The sequence below is a fragment of the Amphiprion ocellaris genome, chromosome 5 (assembly GCF_022539595.1).
Source record: "Amphiprion ocellaris isolate individual 3 ecotype Okinawa chromosome 5, ASM2253959v1, whole genome shotgun sequence".
Lineage (NCBI taxonomy): Eukaryota > Metazoa > Chordata > Actinopteri > Pomacentridae > Amphiprion > Amphiprion ocellaris.
Genome location: NC_072770.1, coordinates 21,047,049 through 21,065,772, shown reverse-complemented (window position 1 = coordinate 21,065,772; position 18,724 = coordinate 21,047,049). Strand labels below are relative to the sequence as shown.

Below are 18,724 nucleotides of genomic sequence, written 5' to 3'. Positions count from 1 at the left end.
AAAGACAGCTACTTTTGATAAAACTGGGCTTGTAGCACATTGTCTGCCTTGCAACAATGGGAAAGAGGCACCGTTTATGTTTTGACAACCTATATCTAATGAGTTATTGATGCTGGAAGTCCCAATCTGTGAATATCTTTCCAACTTTACTGAACTTGGGGCCACTACCACCTAAGGAGTGATATATTTAATTCTGAAAAAAGCATTTAGCCATACTTAAAGCTTTAAGTGCTTTATTAACACGGAACTAAAAGTTTTGTATTGTTTTATTATCACAGGTTCTGTCTGAAAAGAGGTGGCATCATTTTAAACAGTGAAATCAAACTAACAAAATGTAATGACCAACCAGTGAGCAATACTGGATTCTGCAAAAACATAATAAACTTTTTTTTTTTTTAAATCTAAATCTTATCTTAACACAGTTAATATATTAACTTATTTTTGTGTGTATGCATGTATTTATTGATTTATTTAGTACTGTTAACATATCAGAGTTCTGAGTGAGTTTTTCTTAAGATAGGCAAAGGCCATTTATTGATTACATATAGGCTCTTAAATGTTTATTAAAAACTAAAAAGCATTTTTTTAAAAAAAAACAACTTAGGCATTTATTGAGTCACTAAAATACTGTAGAGTACAGACCACATCAGCATGATTATAAGCATCCTCTGGTAAATTAACAACCAGATACTGATGTCTCTCACCATATGGACTTCAGGAGATGATTAGATGATGATAAACTGTGACCTACTGGTTGGGTTCTCTCTGTTCTCATGTTTCTTACATGTTTGTCACATGACAGCCGGGTCCTAATGTTTTTTGAGCAACACACCATACTATGACGTTTTTACAATGATGGTTCTACTATGGAACCAGTTTGACATGTTCAGGTGTTCTTTGTGTGAAAACTCAGAGATTTCAGGTATCAGAAGGTGGTTTTCAACTTTCTTTATTAACTTTCTGCTTCAACTTTAAACTAAATTTCCTTCACTAAGCCAACCCTCTGGACTTCCAGTAAGCTGTGTTCCTATTGGCTGTCCAGGTGGCTGCTTGGTGTTATCAGGAACACCTGAGCAGCTCAGTATCTTCCTGCTTTATTTAGCTGCAGTCAAACATTTCCTCTGATTCTCTTCACCACAGAACCGGGTTTGGCTCCATTGCTTTAGTTTGTTCTTTAGACGTTGGCTTGCAGCTTCCAGCAGTAAAATAGGCTTTAATGTGTTTCTTGGTGTGTTTTAGGGCTTTGTACTGGATAGTTGTCTTGGTAAATGTGGTTCTTGACCCACATGGTGCTAATGTTTGCAGTGATTAGTGGATTTGGTGCAGCTGAGTTGTGTCTTTATCTTGGCTGTAGTGAGTCTTTAGAGGTTTTTGGTCAGACACATTCTGTATTCTTGTTGGTGAACCAACGTTGGTTGTCCAGAAGGTAAGAGTTCCTGTCCTGATTCTCTGTTAGGCTGCAGGAGACTTTAGCGTTTGGGTTGTGCTAGTTTGGTTTTTGTATGGTTTCATTTGGACGACTATCTTGAGGCCCCTCCATGTGGTTTAGTGAGGTTTTCTGGAACAGTTCTACAAAGCAACCTGCAGCAGAAGAGCCTTTGAGAGTTTTTAGGAAGTTCTGGAGACCAGACTTTAGAGCAGCAGAAACATTTATCAGCACTTTGAGCAGGAGAAGGTGAGCTTCAGAGTAGAAATGAGATGGAAACCTTCTTGACCCGTGTGGTGAGGTCCTGTACCAAGAGTTTGAGCAGGTTGTGAAGAGTCTGTAGTTCTTTGGTCTGAAAGCACAAGAAGAGTCGACTCATTAAAGGAGAAAACAGGAGATAATGTTGGTTCTTCTGTTGCTCTGCAGTTTCCTTAGACTGAATATCAAGTTTTTATTTTAAATGATTTCCCATGTGAGCCCAAGAAGACCTCAATAAACTCCCTCCATCCCCTGGACACAACATATTTTATTACCATGTTAAATCTTTTTTTTTTTTTTTTTTTAAATTAATGTTTTTGAGTTTTAATCCTAGTTTTAGCATAGTTTTTTCTCTTTGCTTGTTTAGTTTTGTCATCTGTGTAAAAGGTGCTAAACAAATAAAGTTGAATTGATAAACTGAATAACTGACTAACTCATGATTGTGACAACAGAAGTATTTTCATTGTGATTTAAGGGTTTATTTCATTTTTAAGGTTGGGGTTAAAATCTTGACAGAAAAAGAAGATTAAAGAAATAAACTACATAACAAAAAGCAATTAAATCAAACAAAAAAAAATTATACAATAAAACTTTTTAAAAGTTTTATTGTTAAAAAGATTTAAGAAATTTAAGATGTAATTTTCTAATTAAACATTTAATTTTTTAATTAAATGTTTTGTCTTTTTAAAGGTTTAATAATCTAATTAAATGTTTTGCATTTTTAAAAAAATGTTTAATATTCTTGTTTAATTTTATTTTTTAAATGTTTAATTATGGAAAATATTTTATCTGTAATTTCTAATATTTGTATTTTTAAAAATTTGTTTAATTTCATAATGACATGTATTGTATGTTGTTGAATTATCTCATTCAATATTTTGTCTCTTTAATAGAGTTAAACATTAAATACAATAAATTATATTTACATATACCACCTTTTAATGTTTAGTTTTCTTTTTAAATGCTTCATTGTATTTTCTGTTTAATTCCTATTTGAAGTTTTATTGTCTTTATGATGTAATTTTCTAATTAAACATTTAATTTTTTAATTAAATGTTTTGTCTTTTTAAGGGTTTAATAATCTGATTAAATGTTTTGCATTTTTAAAAATGTTTAACATTCTTCTTGTTTAATTGTATTTTTTAAATGTTTAATGATGGAAAATACTTTATCTGTAATTTCTAATATTTGTATTTTAAAAATTTTGTTTAATTTCATAATGACATGTATTGTATGTTGTTGAATTATCTCATTCCATATTTTGTCTGTTTAATAGAGTTAAACATTAAATTACATTACATTCTATTAAACAGACAAAAATATGGAATGAGATAATTCAACAACATACAATACATGTCATTATGAAATTAAACAAAATTTTTAAAATACAAATATTAGAAATTACAGATAAAGTATTTTCCATCATTAAACATTTAAAAAATACAATTAAACAAGAAGAATGTTAAACATTTTTAAAAATGCAAAACATTTAATCAGATTATCAAACCCTTAAAAAGACAGAACACGGGTACCCATATAGCTCAACGGGTTAAGCGGGTGATCCATGTATAGGGGGTGGTACCTGATGCAGCGTCCCGGGTTCGAGTCCCGCTAGTGGCCCTTTATTGCAAGTCTTCCCCCGACTCTTGTTTCTTGTCTGTCTCTCACTACACCTATCCAATAAAAAGACAAAACATTTAATTAAAAAATTATATGTTTAATTAGAAAATTATATCTTAAAGACAATAAAAGTTCAAATAGGAATTACACTGAAAATACAATGAAGGATTTAAAAAGAAAATTAAACATTAAAAGTTGGTAAAACATTTAAAAAGAAAAACAAAGATTTAATCGAAACATTAACAGACTGAAGGTTCAAACTAACAGAGAACTACTCAAGAACTTTTAAGATTTCAGTCCTCAGACTGTGTGAAGGTTCAAACTAACAGAACTACTCAGGAACTTAGAAGATATCAGTCCTTGGACTGTCTGGAAGTTCAATCTAACAGAGAACTACTGTGGGACTTAGAAAATTTCAGCCCTCAGACTGTGTGAAAGCTCAGGTCCTGAGGACTCGGGAGGTCTGGAGGCTTTGAAAGTCTTGGAACTGAGGGTTCAACCCTCCAGCACAAAGGCTAAAGTCCAACCTCCTGAGAAAAACGATCGAGTCGAGACTCAAGTTAAAAAAAACTCGAAAATGGCAACAAAAAAAAATAGATGATAAATGCGCAAAAAAAAAAAAAAAAAAAAGTATCGCGCGCAGCTTAGAGGGAACAGTGGTCCCAAAACTATTGATAAATTATTTCTCAATAAAACCTCATAACCAGTTACATAAACACACCCTCTTTACTGACCTCTTTCCCAATAAACCCCAAGACATACTTTGCCAAAATCCATAATAATCCATAAAATCTTTATTTGCACCAGCCCCATGTGAAAATGACATCAGTCTGTATTTGTAGAGCATCTCATGAATGTAGCAGCACCGTTTAAATGTTTCATAACACAGAATATAAGCAAAGAGTATATAGGGATACAGACAAACATGGGAAATAAGAAACGTGCTCTTCAATAGTTATTGTCATTATTATTACTAGTAATATTATTTTTGTGTCCACTACAACCCATACAATCATCTAGTGTAGTCAAACAGGAATGTGTGCATGGCGAATCAAATCCAAAACAATCCATGAACCAACGACCACGTCTTGATTGCACTTCATATTATTGACCACTAGATGTCCTACTCGAGCACTGTGTGTCATTGAGGCCTCGAGTAATGAACCATGTTTTGAATGAAGTGTCGAAGCTTCAACAAAGCCTCGATCAGCCATCACTAACTATACTTACTGATGTTGCATTTTTTACCTTTGTTTTGTGCTTTTACCTCACTTACACTGTCTTTCATAGTAAATTGCCATGTTAGCTCAACATTGATTATATATCACATTTAAAACAACAGACATCAAGCCCAAGTGGTTTTCTATACAGAAATACTATTAGCATCTAGTTTAAATATTATACCAATCATTTGGTTGATCTTATTATTGAAATATCTTCTTCATTGAAGATCTCTGTCATTCCGTGTCTATAACTCAATGCAACTACTCTGCCATAAATTCTACTTTAAAAATGCTTCTATGTTTTCAGTTTTTCTGACATTGTCAACAAGGTGATGATTTTTCTTCATAACTTGTATTTTCTCAATTATGTCAGTGAGGTGGACAAAATATCAGGAACATTTTAAAATATAATGTAGTCCAGTACACTACCATGATATGAAACATTAAGTACGTCATTTTTGATAACATCAACACAAACTGGAAATGTAGATGCTTTTAACTTTAAAGACAGGCTACTTGGTCTGAGTTTAAAATCATCAACAGCAAGATGAGACAAACTTTTTAAAAAGGTTTAAAGTGCAATAAACACTGAAAATAAGTCAGAGGGTAGTTAAAAAGAGAGAGAGAAGTTTTCTACTTAATATTATATCAGACTATAATCTACTAATTTCCAGGTACACATTAATTTCTTTTATAGGTGCTTTAAAAACAGCTTTGATTATAAAACCTATATGAAGGGATGGGCAGCATCACTCATGCAAACAAAACTGTTTCCAAGCCAACTTGCAAAACAGCAGCGTTATAGAATCTGGGGGTCTTGGTGTGTTTTCGTAACCCTGGTGACGGTGCTGTAGGGGGCGGGTCCAGGATGCTGAGGCGGCCTCTGATTGGCTGCTGGCAGTGGTGAGGAGTGGGCCGGGAGCGCGCTGCCAGCTGTGAGGGGAGCGCAGGAAGCAGCACCGCAGTACTAAAAGGACAAAGAGCCGCAGCTTCACAGCTCATCCCAGGCTGCTACAAGTTTGGAAACTTCAGAGTGTTGGAGAGGATCCTGCTGTCTGTCTGTCAAAGTAAGCCCTTTCACTTTTTAAACCTCCCTGGATGAACTTTCTCTTGCTTGCAAGAACTTTGAGATATCAGAGTTATATCTGTAAACTGTCATATAGTCCTTGTGTGTTCTCTTTGGAGGTTTTTCTGCATGTTTAATGACTTTTAGTTTTCATTTATTTGATTTCCCACTCAACATTTGTCTCCACTGAAGTGCTGAGGTCACTAAAAGACACCAGGCTGCTGTTAACATGGCATTGGTGCTGTTTCTGTGGTATTGAGAGTGGACACGTGCCGTAGAAGCTGCAGGCTTTCTAAACATCTTCACTTTGTTCACTCTCAGTGACTATTTGGATCTGTGTTGGTCACTTGAAGGTTGATTTATGCTTTTCACAAATGAACAACAGGCAATACAAGGGCTCTGGCTTTGGCTGAAGTAGCAGTAAACTAAGTATATGGGACTTTCCATTTGAGCTGACAGTTCTTGGCTAAATCTCATTGACAAGCAGCTTTCAGTTATTGTTGTTCCTGTGTGGCTGAATGTTGTAAGCTGTCTTGACAAGCACCTAATTTTATTCTTTCCATTTACATCCTTGCTGCTAGCGCTTGTATCACAAATTTTAACTCTTAACTGTGAACATTCTTCTAAGAAGCTTTATAAGCAGTATCATCTATATATAAGATGCAAAGTTGAAGAGAAGAGTTATTTATTTCTTGACATTTCCATCAAAGTCATGTTTGTTCACTAACAGCTGTCCACAAGTGCACTCTGAACTCAAACTCATGTAAAACCATCAGAGTGTGTTTTTTTCTTTCACCCTCTGGCTCGGTTTCACTGCTTTGACAAGAGACACGCTGAAGAATAAAAAACCAAATTAAAGTATTTCCGGCCTCCTGCTGAACTTACTCCTTTCATGGAGAGATTAACCAGATGTTTCCCTCCAACGAGCACAAGTGACGTCTCACACAGCCTGACGATTTATTGACCGTGTACTCCGGGTCTGGTTTTTCAAAGCCTGTGCAGTTTGTTTGGCTGTTACTATGACGTCAACTCGGAAAGCACCCCCCCACCTACCACCTACCACCTACCACCCCCAGATGTGGAGGTCTCCTCACTTTCACTGTCTGTCTTCCCTCCCTTTTACTCCAGTCATATTCCACACCTCGGGGCTTTTGGTCCCACCGTTGACACTTTCATGGTCTGCGATGAAATATCGAGGTGGAGCCGACTTTCCCTCCTGAACCTCAGTTATGTAGCCTCCGGGAACTGATCAGGAGATAAATGAAAGAGGTGGCAACCTTCCTGCAGGAGCCCACATTTACTCTCCATTAGGCTGTCAGACAGACAGAGAAATCCCTGTCTTATCCAAACATTTCCCCAGATTCTCCTTATCTCTCTCTCTCTTATTGGCAGTCAAATGCATTTCTTGTTTTCTCAATATACTGTAAAACTGCGGTGAATTCTGTTACTGTACTTGCGGTTGCATAGGGGCCAGTGAGGAGTCTTTAGGAGCCCGATACGACGGCCAAACCAAGCTGTTACTGCACAGGATTTTATACTGACACTGCTCACTCTCTCAAATTATGGCCAAAATGACCACACACCACAAATTGCCTGTCTGCCTCTGCCTGTCTTCAGATATCATTCAGTTTAACCCTTTGGAACTGGAAAGAGACACTTTAAAACTTCTGTTTCAATAATAAGTTTTCTAATCTTTTGTCTCTTTATCTCCCTTTAGGTAATCTTTTCCTCCGTCACTCGGCATCATGTTGAGTCCTGTATCCATCCACGGTCTCTTGACCACATTGCTGTGGATGTGTGTGCTGTGTAATGCCCAGTCAGACTCTGGCAGCCCTGTAATCCAGCTACGTCTCGCTGGTGAGAAGCGGAAACACTACGAGGGCCGGGTGGAAGTTTTCTACAATGGAGAGTGGGGGACGGTGTGCGATGATGACTTCTCCATCTACGCGGCCCAAGTGGTGTGCAGAGAGCTGGGCTACTTGGATGCCGAGTCCTGGGCGCCCTCAGCCAAGTACGGAAGAGGGGAAGGTAAGAACAATAGCACAGAATATATGAGAAGACTGTGTTAACCCAGTATTATCTAATCAAAACCCTTCGAGGTTCAACTCAAAATCATCACAGCTGATGTGAGGGTTATTGGGTGTTAATTTGAGCAGTCTGCCCAACCGTTTACCTTCAAAGTCTGCATATCTCTGCATACACTTTCACATGTTCCATGGAAATCCTTGAATGAGGTACAGGTTTCCCCCTGTCTGGCTGCTAATGCCCCTCAGGCACTGGTTTCCCCATTAGTGGACAACTGAGACACACCAATCAGTTCAGAGCATAAAAGTAGGGGGAAAACTGGAAACACTGGGTGTGTAAACCAGACATAATCTCATCTCCTTTTTTCTGAGCTGTCTTCTTTCCCCGTCGTGTAGGATTTCCTCTGTCACTGTAAAAACCCTGATGAGATTCCCAACCCTGTAAAAGTGATAGCTGCTGGTGGTGGATGTACGTTGGTAGCTGTGAATAAACTCAGGGTCCATTGTTAAAGATGCATTCCTTCCCACTGGGTTGGCCACATGCTGCCAGCCACTTCAAAAATAACGTAATTAACTCCCCAAAGCACTGCAGTCATTATGGAAATTTTGAGATTCACATTTTAGAAGTTGTGCACCCCATTCATAAAACGCTTCATGCACATACTATTTTAGGAGAAGCAATTAACAGGCAGTTTGATGTATATGTGAGCAGTGGCTGTGCAGAAAGGCGACTGTTAGCACTTCATTTCAGCAGTGGCTTAGGTTTATAAAGATGGAAGCCTTTAGGATTGAGTTAGTGCGTCCTCCAAATACACTAGAGAGTCAACAGAACGGCACTTTTGATGGTTTAAAAGTTGTGAAATTAGAGTTTTTAATAATAGAAATGGAGGAATTTTGGTATAATCTTGATATGTATGCAGAGAAAGCAGATTTTATCACTAAACTGAAAGCTGTACAATGTGAAATGAACACTCTCTTATAATTTGTTAAAGTAGAAGGGAAGAGTCTTCCTCATATCCTGACAATTAGATGTTTGTAGGAGAGTCAGTTTGAACTGACTGCATGTGTTTTATCTTGTTGTGCATGGAGACACCTGGCTATTAAAATGATAAGGAGGATTTTCCATTTCCATGTAATGTTATGTAATTGTAAAAGAAACCACCAAGTGTTTTTAATTGAACACACAGCAACATAATAATAAGTAGGGACATCCTTTCTGGATGCAGTGTGTTTTTCCTACAGGGATTGTGACTCAGATCCACAGCTGCCATTACTCAACTATTATCTGTAACCATAGCTGGTAAAAAAAAAACATAAAAAGAAAAGGTTTGCAAGTTTAAGGACACAGTTTGCTCAACAACTAAATCCATTTTATTGAGACCCTTTTCAGGAACATTGCTGCTCTATCCTCTTTTAATTATTAATTGCTCCTTGTTCTTTTTAGTGGCCTGTTAAATCCATGCAAGACCTCCAAATGATAGATTTAACACAGCAATCTAGATTTATCACATCTGGCAACGCCGAATATTTGTTTAGACAAAGGTGTACTGAGACCAAGCTGGTTCTTCGTCTGCAGAACACTCAGCTCTTATTATAAAATGTTCCAGCGGCAGTGGTCTCTCTGCCAGGAGGAGGCTACGTGACCGTATAACATGCAGTCACGTTCCTGGTATGATCACGATGTTCCTCAGCAACATGTTGAGACTTCCAGAATGATGAGCAGCCCCGTTCTTGGTTTCCATGGCCACAGTTAGGTGGTTTCCCTCATGGCTGGTTCAGAACAGCCAGCTGGACAGCAGATGATCCGCTTCAGCCGTGACATTTATTGGCTGGGTTTTGGCAGAAAAAAAGGGTCAGGTTAGGTTGAGAGACCAAACACGACTCCACGTGAGTAGGTTTACTGTCCCGATGATTAGACTTCAGTGGAAATGCTGAAATATAGTTGTCAGTATGGTGTGACTCACAGCTCACACTGTCAAAATATGATGTTGAAGCCATTCTTTCATCTGTATTTTTACATGAAGTAATGATCTCCTATTCAGAAAAGTTACTGGAAACTGAGAAATGTGGCCCCATGGAGTTCAGTGGGAACAAAGAGTGCTGCAGTAAAAGAAGGGAACATCAACATAACCACACTGGTTGCAGAGAGTCAATAATAAAGAATGTACTGGGGCTACACATGATGATTCTTTTCATTGTAGATTAATTTGCTAACTATTTAGGTGGACAATCAATTAATGCTTGGATCAATAAAATGTTATAAAATGGCCATCTTGTTTTCCTAAAACCCAAAATTATGTTTTCAAATTGCTAATTTTAATTAGCTGTCCAAAACACAGAGATGTTTATTTTACCACTATATAAGACAAAACTGAGCAACAGATAAAGAAGTAAGAAGTAATATGTGATGAGTCTGTGCATCAACTAATCAATCAATCATCTCAGCCTTATCCATCATAAACTAGACTGGAAGAAACAAAACAAAAGATTAAAACATGCTGGATGGATGTTACACATGTAAGTCTTCTACATCAGAACTTGTGTTTTTTTTTTTTTACTTATATCTTTTCCTCCCTTCATTCCAGGTCGTATCTGGCTGGACAATGTGCACTGTACTGGTGCAGAGAAGAGTCTGGCTCAGTGTGAGTCCAATGGCTTCGGAGTGTCTGACTGCAAACACTCAGAAGATGTCGGGGTGGTTTGCACCCAGAAGCGCATTCCAGGATTCAAATTCATCAAGAACCACGCCAACAGTGATGAGGTACGTTCACATGGAGCAACACACACATTCAAAACAGAACATTTACTTCATATAAGACACATCTCCATGACATACATACATACTTATGTATGTAATAAGGTGTGCAAAATATGAAGATCACTCCAGTAAACCACCACAACAGCCCACTACAGAATCCATTATAATGCCAACAAAAACCGAAAACGTAGAAGCTTTGTATTACAGAGCTGTCACATTAGATTTTACAAGTGTGCCTGATAAAGTGGCCCGTGTGTGTATGTGCGTATTATCTCGCACAAATGCTAACAACACGGTTTGGGATCACTTGATCTCAGAATTACAAACTCTCAAGTAGCATCCACACATGGTTCAAGTACCCACATGTAACCTGAACAGATGTTCTGCTCAGTAAAACGTGAACAGAAGATAGGCTCACGATGAAAGAGAAAGCTTATCATAAAGCGCTGCTCCAAATAGCTCAAAGTGAAGTATTTTCTTCAAATCCTTCCAACTCTTCAGAATGAAATTGGGTTGCACTATTAAGATGCAATAAATGTCTCGTCCTGTGACAAGCAGGTTAAGTGGCTGCTAGGAGGGATTTATGGTGCCAAATAATAAAAAAAAAAAAAAGATGTAACTTTAGCAGGAAGCCACTGAAACACTGAAACAAATTGGAACATAACTTCCAAAATTTATAGTTTTAAAAGGCTAACAAGTGTATGAAGCTTACTTAGTTGTGGGCAAAACATTATACAATAAGTAGCATGTACACAACCCACTTTAATTTAGTAATACATAAATCTTCCAGTTGTAAACAGTGTGTCATCACTAGGAAAAGTGAATTACAACTTGCAAAAGCTTATTTGATGGCTCCTGTCCTGTCATAAGTATTAATTAAGTATTAAATTGAAGTAATTGAATGTTCTAGTGGATAGTAAATCAGCATGTCTTGACCAAATGAGATATCTGTGTAGATGGTCACATCTTCTGTGGTGTGGTGCAAGTGAAATTACCCCGAATGGTGCTTGATGTCAAGGTGTCCGCTCCACCGTTTGCTCTAATGAATTCGCCAGGCTCCTATTAGTGTATTACTGCCCACAATAGACCCCCGGCTCTACCACTTGGGATGACTCAGAGGGCTGGAATACCATCCCGTCTGGCTGCAGAATGCGCCTCTGTACCGGATGGAAAGTCGGTGTGGGCTTGAGAGAAAGGGAAGGAAAAGATAAAGTCTTGAGGCATTCCTTCAGCTTGTCTGCAAACAAGTTAATAAAAGACCCTGCCGTCGAGGGTTTTCCTATCAAAACCACACTGATAGAGATGAAGCAACAATTGTTTGGCAGCTTAGAAGAGAGTAATTCAACATTTGCTGCTGTGCTCATATTAGTTTTCTATTTTTTTCCTTCTTTCTGGATGTGGGGTAGATTTGGCTCCATCACGCCACTCTACAGCAGCCAGAACAGTGAATATGTTTTTTACTGGATTCGGTTACAATAACAAGCCTGAGGAGAGCATCTGAAATCCTTGTTTGTCTTCCCAATGCCTGGATCAGTCATGGGAATGGAGGGGCAGAAGAAATGAGAAAATTAAATGTTTAATTACGGAGTGCTGAATCCTACTCACAACATTCTTATTTTTATAGGTTGGATATGTAAGCAGCAGCCCCTTGTTCCCTATTTGTCCTGTGTATTTAGGGTCTCGGGGGCGTTGCTGCAGTTCACGTCCCCACCCTCTAAATATTTCCTTGGTCTGGCTGAAGCCTTTCAAGTCATGAGGGAGAGGAATGGGAAAAAAGGCGTAGCTACACCTCTTTAACTATGCTTGAACTGACATTAGTAATGGGCAGCACTGTTCCTGCAATCTGTTTATTCACAGCATGAATTGACAGTTTGTGCTCAGTCTGGAAAGTTGACACTCCCCACTTCATGTACTGTAGTCTAACTAAAGGTCAGCACTTCAATGATTAAACAACTGATATTTTTACCACAGTGTAAATACTATTAAACCTTAGAAACTGCAAGCATTTATTTGAAATCTGAAGTGTTTCCCAGCACTTTGTGTCTCCTCCTAACACTTTCAGGGAAATGCTAGTTGATTTTTATATGAAATCTGAATCTGAATCACATGCTGTAACTTGTATTACCAGCAACTTCTTCTGGTAGGCATTTATCAGTTTTAAGTGTTGTATGTCAGGGTAATTGCGCAGGTCAGAAAGTGGCTTTGAGCAGCTCTGATTTTGGTTTTGTGAAGGTTTCATCTTGAGACTGTTTTACTGTATACAGGGATATACGAGCTCATTCTGGTGAGTTCAGCTTTGGCCACAAATAGTAGTCTACTGAAAAAATCAGCTATTATAAATGAAAACCACAGCTTTCACTGGCAGGAGTTGCTTCAATAGAATTTTTGCAGTCAGTCAAAGACATGTAGTCCTATAAACATGATTGATATTAGGGGCATAAGCATTTATGAATTGAAGCCATTAGTCCAAACGACTGCTTTAACCTCTGACCTTCCTAACTGCTGCTTGGTGGGAGTAAAGTGAGTCTTTTTTGCAGTCTGCTACTGGTCTGACCTCTGGAGACAAAAGCCATGCGTCTTGCCAGTGCAACCTTTTCTCAGCTGCTTGTGCAACACTCCTAAAACAACAACAGGGCATACATTCCTGTGTGAGCGAATCACTGTCATGAATAATTTTAGTTATTTTAACATGCAGCATCTAATACTCCTCCACCATTCTAACAACAGTCCCCCCCGAGTCTGTTTAGTTTGGCATGATGCATAGTTTTGATTCTGTCCGTCAATCCCACCACAGTCATTTTATTATTATTATCGTGTGTTTGTTTCTCACAGAGGCGGGAGATTAGGATGGATGAGAGGGGATACAGTCAGTAGGGGGAGACGGGGAGGGTCGCATTTGTAAGCAGAACCAAGCGCTACGATGCCAGGAAATTTTGTTATTCTGTGTCAAAAGAGATGACTCAACCACCATGATCAGATGTTCATGTGGGAATCACAGTGCATTTAAGGATAGTGTCATTTAAGGATAATTATAGGTTCATGGTAAAGTTCCATGGGAGTCTTTCAAGAACGCTCTCTGTCTGTGTTTCCAAGAACTTGGCATCGCTGTGTAATTGTGTAATATTTGCCATTGCTGCCACATTGTTTCTCATGATTCTGGAATCACTTATATTTATACACCCTTTTATTATTCACAAACCAATGCAGGTGAAAGCAAACGGGCAATTTTCACATAAATCAATATCACCCTGCTGCTTGCAGAACCCCACACAGGATCATAAACAGATGACGAGTCTCACTCAGTTCATCTTCAGAAGGGAGGTGAAGTTTTCTTCCTGAAGGGATGGGAAAGAAATGATCAGCAAAAGCAGCTGCAGTCAATCACCGCACCATTTAGCATGTTTACTTCAGCCGAACACTCTCAGTTCGAGTCAGCAACACAGACGTCAGAAGCCAGTCGAAATAACAGAATGCGGCAGTTAAAAGCCTTTTGATTCTTTGCACATCCAAACAGACCAAAGGTTGCATTTCTCCATCAGGTGTGACGGTGTCTGCTTACAAGAATTTCATTTCTTCACATTCTCTGCTAAACAACAAAAGGAAACCTGAGTCAAAGCTGGACTTGCCTTCAGTATGATGTATGCAAAGGCCTATGAGGAGGAGAGTGGTCGAGGGGAGAAAAGGTTGATGCCTATCAGGAGGCTGAAGCCAGTTTATTTCCTGCAGACAGTCAAATTCACCACATGTTCAACACGTGTCCGCAGCTCTCCTTTGGGCTACACAGTGCCCAGCTTCTGACTTTTATTATTCCTGCATACTTTGTGATGTAAAAACAGCACAGTTTGCTTATGCACTGAAGTTGTTTCATGGTATGTGAACTGCAGATACATAAGGCTAAAGCATGGATATTACATAATTTAACTCTGTGAACCTGAGCAGTTTATGGGCATTTTATTGCTCCTGTCACAATTTTACTCACTGTGGGATCATTTTCCTGCACCTCAATGGAAACAGTAGCTGGAAATAGAGAGAACTGAGAATTGTATTTTCTGCAGAATAACAAAGTCACAATGAAATTAATCTTAAAAAAGGGGAAAAAAATACAGTTGAATTTCTTTGAATATTTCTACAACAGTTTTGCCTAGAGGTGTTGGCAATGCATACCATAGATAATTTTCTATTTGTTCTATACTTGTCTCTCATCTGCTCTTTGTATACACATCCTGCAGTGCAGCCAAAAGTGCTGGATTTTTTCTTGGCCTTATCATGAGTTGGTGGTGTGGAAAACACGTGCTGACGAGACTCCTACCTGTATTTGGACACACATTATTCCCACATGTAAACCACAAATTATTGTTTTTGTACTTCCCTTTTGTATTTTTTAAACCAATGAGAAACAGCATGTGAAACTGTGTGTTTTTAGAGTCTTTATTCTAAGCTAAGCTGTCCAGCTGGTGGCTGTAGCTTCACATTAAAGGGATAGACACAGGCATCTTCTCCAAAATATGAAAAAAAAAAACTTCCTTCAATTAAATAAGCAAGAATTTGAATGTAGAGACTAATCAGCAGAAATGGAGCTGTGTACAAATCATGTGTGTTTTTAAAAATGTGTTTTAATATATTTTTTAAATATGTTGTATCTGACACAGCCTGTTGTGCTGCAGTCATGTAAGTCCAGTTTGAGATGAACTGTGTGTGTTTCTTTTTACTTTTCACTGCCACGATGGGAGCAATGTTCCCTGTAATTTTTCATGAGTCTGAGCAAACACACAAACTCCCTGAGCGTCCCTTGGACCACTGTGAGCAACATCAGACGTGTGCACTGTGGTCACACCAGCATCACATCCATTCAAGTTACATGGTTCATTAAAAGAATCAAATTACAGCATTTACATTTCTGTTAAAACACTTTGTCAACAGGAGCCAGTTGAAGGCTGCAGTGATTTTAGTGACACTACAATGTATAAGAGTGAAGTTATTGAATATTTGTCTCTCTTTACTGTTGCAGTGGTTTTGCAAATTGCAGATGGACCCTGTTCACTCCATAGACACCAATGTTATTCCTGTAGCTTGAAAGACAGCTACTTTTGATAAAACTGGGCTTGTAGCACATTGTCTGCCTTGCAACAATGGGAAAGAGGCACCGTTTATGTTTTGACAACCTATATCTAATGAGTTATTGATGCTGGAAGTCCGAATCTGTGAATATCTTTCCAACTTTACTGAACTTGGGGCCACTACCACCTAAGGAGTGATATATTTAATTTTGAAAAAAGCATTTAGCCATACTTACAGCTTTAAGTGCTTTATTAACACAGAACTAAAAATTTTGTATTGTTTTGTTATCACAGGTTCTGTCTGAAAAGAGGTGGCATCATTTTAAACAGTGAAATCAAACTAATAAAATGTAATGACCAACCAGTGAGCAATACTGGATTCTGCAAATACATAAACAACTTTTTTTTAAAAAATCTAAATCTTATCTTAACACAGTTAATGTATTAACTTATTTATGTGTGTATGCATGTATTTATTGATTTATTTAGTACTGTTAACATATCAGAGTTCTGAGTGAGTTTTTCTTAAGATAGGCAAAGGCCATTTATTGATTACATATAGGCTCTTAAATGTTTATTAAAAACTAAAAAGCATTTTTAAAAAAAAAAACAACTTAGGCATTTATTGAGTCACTAAAATACTGTAGAGTACAGACCACATCAGCATGATTATAAGCATCCTCTGGTAAATTAACAACCAGATACTGATGTCTCTCACCATATGGACTTCAGGAGATGACTGGGGGATGATAAACTGTGACCTACTGGTTGGGTTCTCTCTGTTCTCATGTTTCTTACATGTTTGTCCCCTGACAGCCGGGTCCTAATGTTTTTTGAGCAACACACCATACTATGACGTTTTTACAATGATGGTTCTACTATGAAACCAGTTTGACATGTTCAGGTGTTCTTTGTGTGAAAACTCAGAGATTTCAGGTATCAGAAGTTGGTTTTCAACTTTCTTTGTTAACTTTCTGCTTCAACTTTAAATTAAATTTCCTTCACTAAGCCAGCCCTCTGGACTCCCAATAAGCTGTGTTCCTATTGGCTGTCCAGGTGGCTGCTTGGTGTTATCAGGAACACCTGATCAGCTTGGTGTTATCAGGAACACCTGAGCAGCTCAGTGTCTTCCTGCTTTATTTAGCTGCAGACAAACATTTCCTCTGATTCTCTTCACCACAGAACTGGGTTTAGCTCCATTGCTTTAGTTTGTTCTTTAGGCGTTGGCTTGCAGCTTCCAGCAGTAAAATCGTCTTTAATGTGTTTCTTGGTGTGTTTTCGGGCTTTGTACTGGATAGTTGTCTTGGTAAATGTGGTTCTTTAGCCACAGTTAGCACATGGTGCTAATGTGTGCAGTGATTAGTGGATTTGGTCCAGCTGAGTTGTGTCTTTATCTTGGCTGTAGTGAGTCTCGAGAGGTTTTTGGTCAGACACATTCTGTATTCTTCTTTGAGAACCTACATTGGTTGTCCAGAAGGTAAGATTTCCTGTCCTGATTCTCTGTTCTCAGAGGTTCTCTGTTAGGCTGCAGGAGACTTTAGCGTTTGGGTTGTGCTAGTTTGGTTTTTGTATGGTTTCATTTGGACGACTATCTTGAGGCCCCTCCATGTGGTTTAGTGAGGTTTTCTGGAACAGTTCTACAAAGCAGCCTGCAGCAGAAGAGCCTTTGAGAGTTTTTAGGAAGTTCTAGAGACCAGACTTTAGAGCAGCAGAAACATTTGTCAGCACTTTGAGCGGGAGAAGGTGAGCTTCAGAGTAGAAATGAGACAGAAACCTTCTTGACCCGTGTGGTGAGGTCCTGTACCAAGAGTTTGAGCAGGTTGTGAAGAGTCTGTAGTTCTTTGGTCTGAAAGCACAAGAAGAGTCGACTCATTAAAGGAGAAAACAGGAGATATTGTTGCTTCTTCTGTTGCTCTGCAGTTTCCAGTTTCCTTAGACTGAATATCAAGTTTATGTTTTAAATGATTTACCATGTGAGCACAAGAAGACTTCAATAAACTCCCTCCATCCCCTGGACACAACATATTTTATTATGATGTTAAATCTTTTTTGTTTGTTTGTTTTTGAGTTTTAATCATAGTTTTAGCATAGTTTTTTCTCTTTGCTTGTTTAGTTTTGTAATCTGTGTGAAAGGTGCAAAACAAATAAAGCTGAATTGATAAACTGAATAATTGACTAACTCATGATTGTGACAACAGAAGTATTTTCATTGTTATTTAAGGGTTTGTTTCATTTTTAAGGCTGGGGTTAAAATCTTGACAGAAAAAAAAGACTAAAGAAATAAACTACAGTAAAAAAGCAATTAAATCAAAGGAAAAAAACATTTAATATAATAAAACTTTTAAAAAGAAAATTAAACATTAAATACAATAAAATTATATTAGACAAAATATTTAATTAGATAATTAAACAGAAGATACAAAGCATGTAATTATGAAATTAAACAAAAATGTAATTATGAAATTAAACAAAAATATTAAACATTAAAGATGAAATATTTTAGATAATTAAATGTTTAAAAAATACAATTGAACAAGAATATTACACATTTAGAAAAATACAAAACATTTAATTAGATTATTAAACCTTTAAAAGTCAAAACATTTAATTAAAAAATTAAATGTATAATTAGAAAATTTAATCTTAAAGACAATAAAACTTTAAATAGGAATTAAACAGAAAATACAATGAAGCATTAAAAAAGAAAATTAAACATTAAAAGGTGGTAAAACATTTAAAAAGAAAAACCTTAACAAAGATTTAATCAAAAGATTAAACATACGGAAAGAAAAGGAAATTTTTCAAACAAGCCGATAAAACATTTGAAAAAACAACAATTAAACATTAAAAAGACAAAACATTTCTAAATCAAATCAGACATTAGAAAAGAATAAAAGGTGAGAAAAGAGCAAAACTAAACATTTAAGAAGAATCTAACTAAGATAAAACATTTGAAAAGACACCAGTTAAACTTTAGAAGATCAAATTAAACAGAAGAAACAATAAAATGATCAAAAGAGCAAAAACAGATAAAGACCTTAAAGTGTTTTCTAGTCTGAAATGAAAACATCAACTTGTTTCTTTAAACGTTTCCTCTTTCTATGTTCTTGGTTTGATTGTGGACAGATTTACTAAGAATTCATTTCAGAAAACTGATTTCCAGATAAAGTCTACTAGTAGTTGACGCCATTGATCAAACTAATGTTACCTTCTGATCTCCACAAACTTTACTGTTCAGTGAAGAGAATCAAAGTTTGTTCAGGATTTCTAAAAAACCCACAGGTGAAGGTCT

The 18,724-nt window shown here is 37.3% G+C and overlaps 1 protein-coding gene across 1 annotated transcript in view; it reads left to right on the top strand.

Moving 5' to 3' along the window:
* Window positions 1–5,452: 5,452 nt before the first annotated feature.
* The window catches only part of loxl2a (lysyl oxidase-like 2a), a 38,618-nt gene continuing 25,346 nt past the window's right edge, over window positions 5,453–18,724 (top strand). The window contains exons 1-3 of the mRNA XM_023284329.3: window positions 5,453–5,594; window positions 7,311–7,621; window positions 10,203–10,378. Coding sequence (XP_023140097.1) covers window positions 7,339–7,621; window positions 10,203–10,378 — 459 coding nt within the window. The 5' untranslated portion in view covers window positions 5,453–5,594; window positions 7,311–7,338. The remainder of the gene's footprint in view (window positions 5,595–7,310; window positions 7,622–10,202; window positions 10,379–18,724) is intronic.